Source organism: Symphodus melops (assembly GCF_947650265.1).
Source record: "Symphodus melops genome assembly, chromosome: 10".
Taxonomy (NCBI): Eukaryota; Metazoa; Chordata; class Actinopteri; order Labriformes; family Labridae; genus Symphodus; species Symphodus melops.
Window position 1 is genome coordinate 25,184,962 of NC_136700.1, and position 9,217 is coordinate 25,194,178.

The 9,217-nt window shown below is 43.6% G+C and overlaps 1 protein-coding gene across 3 annotated transcripts in view; it reads right to left on the reverse strand.

The window, feature by feature from the left end:
* The window catches only part of dpf1 (double PHD fingers 1), a 44,911-nt gene that overhangs the window by 4,760 nt on the left and 30,934 nt on the right, over positions 1–9,217 (reverse strand). For all 3 annotated transcript variants that reach the window (XM_079353349.1, XM_079353348.1, XM_079353347.1), the window contains exons 9-10: positions 3,716–3,835; positions 1,367–1,479 (exon numbers count right to left, since the gene is read on the reverse strand). In XM_079353349.1, the coding sequence (XP_079209475.1) occupies positions 1,367–1,479; positions 3,716–3,835 (233 nt within the window). The remainder of the gene's footprint in view (positions 1–1,366; positions 1,480–3,715; positions 3,836–9,217) is intronic.

Genomic DNA, 9,217 nt, shown 5'->3' on the forward strand with positions numbered 1-9,217 from the left:
ACAATTTCCACATATAGATATTGCCACGGTTTTGCTCTGTCAGACGGCGTGCGCCCTGCCCTGTTTCTGGAGCGCGAGCAGCAGCCATGAGCAGCTGTACACGTTCACTTCCTGTCCGGCTTAATCTATTCTGTCCAGTTTGACTCGTGCTTGCAGTGTGCGCCGCTCAAAAATAGTCTCTGCGTGTATTAGAAGTGGAGCAGAGTTAAGTGAGGGGCGCTCCGGAGACGGGCTGAGGAAAATGGAGCACTGACTAGCGTGGCAGACGGACGGACTGCAGCTCGTACGGAGTTTGTGGAAATTTGGCAGTAAAGAGTGTCGACTTGAGGCTGGCTGCACAGTTTGCTTCTTTCTTTATTAGTCAAAACTGTACAGGGTGAATCTCTCTTTATCAGGGTTGTTAGGGGCGGGGCTGAGTTGACTAAATGCTCCACCTCCTTTGTTTCAGGATTAATCAAAAATGAGGAAGGGATGGTTTTTCCATTACGGAAACTTCCATTGTTCTTTTTTATGTGGTGTTTATTACGAGGTGTGCTGCTGCCCTCTTGGCCAGGTCGCCCGTTTTAAAGAGATCTTGATCTCATTGGGTTAATTACCTGGTTGTATGAAATTAAAATAAACGTTTCAGCCCCTACAAGTCGTTCTCAGCTGGTCGAGCCTCAGGACCCGCCACCAACTCCTTCCTGATCCAAAAACTTCTGATACTTTTCAATCAATCAGATTTTATTTTTGTTACAGACGGTAGAAAGCGTGATCGAACAAAAAAAACCCAGAGTTTTTGACAAAATAAATTCTTCAATTTATTGGGCACACGACCCAATTTTAGGCCCCGACCCGCCAGTTGAGAACCTCGACTTTATAAAACGAGAGCGCAGTTACAGTGACGACACAGAGACTTCGTCCGTGTATTAACATCTATGATCAGACCCCTGCTGGCCATTAGGAAGAATGCAGGTTACATATTGGCTTCACCTTTGCACCCAGATGTTACTGTTTTGTTTCTTACTGAGACTAGCTTAACAAATTATAGCAAAGTGACTAGTGATTACCTTTAACAAGATCAAGTCTTTTTGAGAAAGTCTCTGAAAACGCCTCGGGATCCGTTTGTTCAGTAACAGACTCCTTCAAGTATAAATATCTCCTCCTTTAAACTCTCATGTTTTAAACGTCTGTATAAACTCAAGAACCAACCTACAGGTTTTTTAACATTTCTCCATCATGTGTGCAAATCTGCTAATTCTGTCGTCTGTCTTGTGTGTGTGTGTGTGTGTGTGTGTGTGTGTGTGTGTGTGTGTGTGTGTGTGTGTGTGTGTGAGTGCAGCCACATGTGTCTAGAGCTAACATGTAGCATGAAGTGAGCTCGTACGTCGTTCTCAGAGGTGCCGCACAGACTGCAGGACTTGCACTCGATGCACTGCCAGCGATAAGTCCTCACCGCAGCCGTCATGTTCACTGTGAACTGCAGACAGGACGGATGGCCTGGGTGCACACACACACACACACACACACACACACACACACACACACACACACAAGCACACACCGACACAACATTTTTTTTTTTTTGTACCATAGCTTCTTGCATTTTGAGGACAGACATCATCCATCATGGACTCCTCCGCCCTTCAGTTTGTTCTCTTCATTTGAGTGATTTATTTATATTTCTTTCAGCATTAGATTATGATGTCCTGTGGCTGAGTTTTAAAACATGTAAACATTTCTAAAATACATTTAAACAACTACAAATTCAACTCAGCTGTCTGGGGAGAAATGTACAGTATGCTTCGTTCTATAAAGGGAAGTACAAAAGTGTAATCAAATTCTAAACTAACCAATTGGCCTCTCCCCTGCAGTCCACTTCTCCCTCTCTTCCTATCCTATTATTAAATCCATTCCTGGTACTTGCTGTTACATGATCACGACAAGGGAGAGATTGTTATGTCATTCTTATTGCCTGACCTTCATTTGTCTTCTCTGTGGGTGGTTATAAAGCAGACGAGGACCATACCAGTGTTTTGCATGCTGCAGCCCATTCACTACAATTCACGTTCGTCTTTTTTTTAAGTTCTGTTCATTTTTATTTGTTCAGATGGAAGAAAAATGTTACAGTACATGCAGTCAAGAAGTAAGTACACAAAGTCTGCACCATGTATATTGCAATGTGTGCAAATAGCCAGAATACACAAACACATTTCACACCAAAGAAACGAAAAAAGAAAATACAACCATACTGAAAAGTTAAAACCACGGCTGAAATTTGAATCATCGATTCTCTCACAAATCATCTTCAGTCTTGGTTGGACATGAGTTCAAGTGTAGAAAAAGACAGTGACTTATACAACTTTCTTTACAGTTGTGATACTATATCACGCCATGATTAAAAAGCTTGCAGGAGAGGATGCTGGACGGTCTCTCGTCCCATCAATGGGAAGACAAGAAGGTCACAGCAACATTACATGTTATTGAATCTTATGTAAATGCTCACCAGTCGATCACAGGAAGATAATACTCCATGATTGATCTAACTTCTCTGATGTTCCTGTTATCTCAGAGGTCAGAAAGCTTCAACAGCGATGACCCGTCGTCACGTGTCATCGCGATCTATGTGACCCTGATGAAGGTCACGAGACGAAATGCGGCGCTCTAATTTGTTAATCAAGTTAATAAAGTTGATCTTCACGCTGCGAAGTGTTGCTGCAGCTTTTTGACCTTTCAAGAACTTTGACAGAAAATCCTGCTCTGATTCTATTTTGCACACCTTTAAAGAGATCGTCCTCAAACATTTCCCCAGAGCTAATCAAACTCTTATTCATGAGAAATTAATAATATCGTACATCGAATAGAGAAAGCATTAATATTCATGTTATACAGGAGGAGAATTAACGTGTACAGTGTCGTTTATGGATGTTTTGCCACTATGAAATCGTAATGAAGTTCACATTTTTCCTTCTTTTACAACGACTCCAAAGACATGACAGGATTTAAGGGAGCCAATTGTATTATTTTATTTTTGTATGGTGGCCTTTAAGGACAATTAGTCTCAACCGGTATCTCCAAATGATCAATTCAAATTCACAGTTAAGAGCACAACTTAGTTAATGTTGGTGAGCAGCACTTTAAAGGGACTCCAGTGTTTATTTTAAAAGATGAACGCGTTCACTTTAGGGGATTTGTCCTTAAGGGCCACCATAGTTAAGCAAACTGTATTATTATCTAGAATTAAATGTCTCTGAAAAATATTTCACACTCTTTTACAAACAGTAGGAAGAAAAAAATGTAAAGGCAGGGTTGGTAATTTTTGAAAACTAGCATGATTTTGAAAGTAGCATTCCCTCAGTGCTCCGTCTGCGTTCCTTTGTCAGAGAACATGAGTTATTAATTTCTGTCAGGACCTAAAGATCATTTCAAGAAGGGAAAAAAATGGATATGGAGGAAATGACCAACCCTGCCTTTGAAACTGTAAAACAAAAAAAACATGACACATTGGGCGTTTAATGAGGTTAAGTATTCTGTACATGATTTGTAGTCGATGGGCAACAATAAAAAACATTGGTATGGTCCATTTATTTTAAGTATAACAGGGGTCATAACTTGCATTTCTTTTTATAATTAGTTCGACAGTCTGGGCTCAACAGTTGAAACATCGCAATAAAAACTGTCTTTCAACAGAGGACCGCCTTCCTCCTGCCAATCATCCCCTTCAGCGGTGCCCTACCTGAGCGTCCACAGTCCGCACAGGAGATTAGGTCTTCAGGACATCCGGTCTTCTTTGAGCCCCCGAGGCAGAAGTCACAGTAGCCGTTGGCAATCACTGAACCGTCTGCTGCTTTCTTGGCTGGAAGAAATCAAGAAAAGAAAAAGATGCAGGTAAGAAAAAGCAGCACTGGGAAAAGAACAGGTTGTACAGATAAACCTCAAAGGGGACTTGAGCCGCCAGGCCTCGACAGGTACTTTTGTTGCAGGTTTTAATTGCATTTAGCATGTTATTTTAAAACGGATATTATTAAAGGAACAATCTATAAGATATCTACTGACTCAACAATGCAGCAGCCAGCATGTCCTCCTTCTAACTTTAGATTCTGCTCCTGAATGCTCTGGATTTGATTGGACCAGAGAAGGTAGGCGGGGCTTTGAAGGCCGTTTTGGACGTCCCTGGGTTTGCCAGATATGAGAGCAGTTATCAGGTGAACAGGTGTTGCAGCGATGGAAGCGGGCAGTGGAACTGCTTCAGATAGAAGTGATTGTACCCGAGCTAAAAAGCCTCTGCATGTTTCTAATAAGCTCCAGCAGCAGAAAGCTGCTCAAACTAGGATCAATGTTGGAGATGCTTTTGAAACATGGAGAGAGGTTAGAATGCAGAAAGCTTTACAGAGCCATGCAGAGCTGGCTAAACACTGAAGCTACAGTGTCGTGTGTAGCATCATGTCGTTCATGGTATCAGCAAAAGAGCACAGGAAAACATACTGGATCAATTTGTATTACGTTCACAGAGAACACATACAGACGCAGCATAGAAATGTCACCACGCCCGATCCCGACCCCGCCACTCACTGTTGGTGTATTTCCCTGAATATTTCCTGCTTGGCTCTCACACTGGCTCACCCCTATTTCACGCAGAACATTTAATATCGGGACAGTAAGAGAAATGCTGAGTGCAAAAAAAGATTTCAGGATTTTTTTCACGATAGCACCAATAGTCACACAGATTTGAAGCTTTGTTTTTGAATGATTGCAAATCTATTTACATGCTAGCAAATCTATTTTCCTATCTTGCAGAAGCCATTGATGCATTTGGACTGAACTCATTCAAACGACTGCAGAATCATAACACGCCTGAAAATATGTCATTTCTTTACGTGTGAATGTTGTAAAAGCTGCTCTGAAAAGAAGGAGCTCAATGTGGAGGAAAGTAGTAAGTAAGTAGTAAGAAGCAGCAGTGGCGGCAGTAGGGACTTGGGTTGGGAACCAGAGGGTCGTTGGTTCAAGTCCCGAAGCGGACCAAATCTGGAAATTTAATATCTAAAGAGGTGTCTGACATTTCTCATTAGTGCATGTCATTCCATGGGCTCCTGTTTGTGCATGTGTATATTTCAGGTTACGCGTGTGTAGCATGATTATCAGAGTGTAATATTTAATAAAGTAAATCTTAATCTGAAGTACCAATAACACTGACAAAGTTAAGTATGCAGAGACAAAGATTAGAGCTAAAACGCTGTGGTGTAAAACAAAATAAAATCTCTGTCACTGAATTCTGCATCATCCCAGCATGGCTCGACGCTCTGCATATCTCTCACTCTCTTTCCATGTGTTTGCTTTTTAAAAACAAGCACCAGAGCAGGCCTGCACTGGAGCCTGGGACTCACCAAGGTAGGATGCAAGGGGGGGGGGGGACACAGAGAGAAGAAAACCTCTGGGAGTCTGGGTAAATATTACCAGGAGGGGAGGAGGTGGAAGAAGAGGAGGAATTAAAGAAAGAAGAGGTATAAGTAGGTGTGTGAGCGTGGGGAGGTTGCTGGGAGATACCTGCCATCGTGCTGAGCGCAGAGAGGCAAGTGCTCCACGTGAAGTCGTTTCATAATGATTATTAACAAGAGAGAAATTCCCCCTGCCTGCCTAAGCCCTGTGTGAATATGTGTGTGTGTGTGTGTTTCCACATCTACCCCGTCTTTCTGTCTGTGTCTCTCTGCCCGCCTGTCTGCCTGCATGACTTACTGCTGTTGATTGCATAATCACTTTAATGGAAGCAATCACATAACCACTGCAGACTATTTTGTATGTACGCTTACTTCTCTAAGATGCATCGCCCTGGACCGGTCCACCACTATGACTCACCATGCAGGACAGAGCATCAGCAAAATACAGCATAGTGCACAGCACAGGTACACACTCACACAAAGACACACACACACACACACACACACACACACACACACACACACACACACACACACACAGAATGCCAAACGTCCTGCAGAAAGACAAAAGAGAATGACACACACAGGCATGCAGACAGACAGCACTGCAGGTGATACTGTGTGCAAGAGACACAGAGAGAGAGAGGTCATTAATCCATCCATTTCAGGGTGGAGTCTGGTTTGGTTGTAAGGAGGGGGCGGGTGGGGTGGGGGGGGGGGGTGAGTAAAGGGATGAATTTGATAGAAAAAGGTTGAGAAGGAAAGGAAGAGTGAGAGAGATTGGGTTTCTGCTCCACAGGGTCGGGCTTTAATCCGCCGAGAAATATAATAATAAAAGAAAGTCTCTGATCAGACAGACAGACAGACAGACAGACAGGCAGGCAGGCAGACAGACAGACAGACAGACAGACAGACAGACAGACAGACAGACAGACAGACAGACACACGACAGGGAGGGGAGGGGAGGGGAGGGGATTGATAAGCTGTACCTGCTCCTGCAGAATTCAACAGGAGCGCGCTGAGAAAAGCGGCAGCCATGCACTGGGAGGATGTGACTTCAGGGACGTGCAGTAAAGAGATGATTTTATTGAGGAGCCCAGTGTTGCAGATTCACTACATGGAAGGTATGAAAAGGTGCGTGACGTTGAATTTTCTCTAAGATCTGAATTTCACATTTTAGTATTTTAGTAACACATTCGGCTCCACTCTGATAATAATCTGTCTCAGCGTAGATATTCAGAAATGTCAGGTCTACATGCCGATGCCCTGGCCCAGTTTTAGCCTTTATTAAAGAGAACAGGAAAGTCAGTCTGGTCAGTCATATCGCTGAATCAGCTGACATTCAAAACATGTCAGAAGAGGAATAATTGTATCATTTAGCAGAAGCAGGAATAAGCAGGACACAAATGTTAATTGGTCAAACTATGTCAACATGGTCGATATGTTGTGCAACCCACATGGGGAGGCTGAAGTCCACGTCACAGCGGCCGTGGGTTTGAATCCGGCCTTGGCGATTAAAGAGCCTGCTGAGGCAAATCCTCAGACGTAGTGAAGCTTTGAGAAATAGTTCATCGTTTAGACTTTCATCCAATCTTTCAAAAAATAAATAAATCACTTCAGATAAAAGGCTCCTCCCATTCGAAGGCCCGCTCACGTTCAGCCTGGTGTTGCTGCTGCGTGTTTTGACGAGATAAAGGCCCCTCTGTATTTTCTCCTGGTTATTTAGCCGATCAAACATAAGGACAATCAATGTTGAAAATGTGTCTTCCGTCTCTCAGGTCAAATGTGAACTCTTTTACAAATGCTTTAAATGACTAAAGACATTCTGATGTTTGCACATAGAGCAGCACAGCACTCATTAGGGATTATATTCACAGGGGTCTCTCCCCCTCACTGTGCAGCAAGTTGGCAAGGATGGGCCGTCTTACAAAGCAAGAACAAATTAGCGATTTGTAATTCAGCTTGTCTATCAAATAAATAATTTTGCACAGATTGTTTCTGATACACAAATATAAAGTCTGTCCCATGTTTTCTGTGCACAAACTGTGGAGTGTCTAACACAAAGACTTGTGATTAATTGCATGTATGATGTTAATTATCATGTCCATCTTCTGAGTTACGCTTCCCAGCATGCTAAAGTTAGCTCGCTAATGTCAGCTTCAGTGCAGCCGAGGCTCGCATGCATCCGTCAAGCAGGTATTCGGTCACCAAACAGGGAGCTGGACGTGTTTTATTTTTGACATGTACTCATAAATAACCCTTCACGTCTGTGCACTTATTGTGTTTCCTTCGTCTCCGGAGCCACACTGCTTGCCTTCCTAAACTGTCGAAGGAGAAGAAGTCCGTGCTGTGTGAACACGGTGCAGCTAAAACAAGAGCAGGACGATACGGGAGGAGCGTACAGTATGTAGGCTAAGTGTATTTACTTTTTAAGAACAACACAGACAGATGTTTACAGAGTCGAGCGGAAGGATGTATAAAATCTGGAGAGACATATGTGGCTTGCAGGCCTGGAGCCAACGCAAACACGTTTTTATCTTTTTCTTCTTTTGGTCAAATAAATTGCTTTTATCTTCGCTGCTTTTTTTTATCTCGCTGCTGCTGATTGGGCCTCACAGTCCCTGGTGGGATAAACGAGACAGGCACACATGAGGTGGATAGCTACACACACATTCAGGCTTCATTTGATCTGTGTGTGTGTGTGTGTGTGTGTGTGCGTGTTTACGTCCCTGTTTGCTATGTGTCTGCATGTGTCTGCGTGTGTGTGTGTGTGTGTGTGTGTGTGTGTGTGTGTGTGTGTGTGTGTGCGTGATTGGAGGCCCCAGAGAGTGAATCAGCAGGTCCTGATGCATGTGAGCGAGTCAGGGCTGCCCGCTGGCCTGCCTGCATGGAGCGACTCCATCAATGATTAAACGCCCGCGGCCATGTTTCAGAGGGCCGCCTGCAACCACAGACACGCCATCGCCGGCAAAAGGAGGGAGTGGGAGGGGACGAGGATGGCCATGGAGACAGACACAGAGAGAATAAAGAGGAGTGAGCTAATGAGCGAAAAATAACAGACACATAAGCCTGACAGAAAAAAAAAATGAAGAAAGAGACGACACAAGTCAGGTGGTTCTTTCACTTCCTTCTAAGCTCCTCGTTAGTTTAACCTCTCTGCCTGTCCTTCCACTTTTTTTTTTTTTTTACCTGCTTCAGCCAGATTCTTTTTTCCTCTTCTTTTCTTTTCTTACCTCAAAATCTCCCTCCCCTACCTGACCCTCCCCATCCCCCCCCCTCCCTGTCCTCCTTCCAATTACCAGGAGGAGTACGAGCAGAACCGCACACTTCACAGCTTTCAAGTGTTGGAGAGAGATCCTCCTGGGAATTATCCAGCAAGAGATGAATCCTCAAATGCTCCTCGCTCCCCCTCCGCCAACACCTACCCTTCCCAATTCTTTCTCCCTCCTGCTTAGAATTTCTCTCCCTCTATGCCTCACTGTGTCTCCTCTCCTCTTCCAGGCTGTGTGTTTATTTTACATCTCTTATGAATTCCCATTTTTCCAGCTGAAATCTCCTTTCTTAGCTTTTGCAAAATAATTGTCGTAGATCTGCTTAATGATTTTAAAAGCTTTGTACTTTCACTGACTCGTCTCACCGTTGTGTGGCAGAGCGTTTCTCAGACAACCTGATGGGTTTTCTTTGTCAGCCGTAATTATTGGAAGGATTTTTTTTTTTGCATCTCTCCTGTTCTGTCTGAAAATGTTAAGAATCTGGATAAATATTTTTTACTTGTTTTTTTTTGGGGGGGGGGGGGTTTAGTA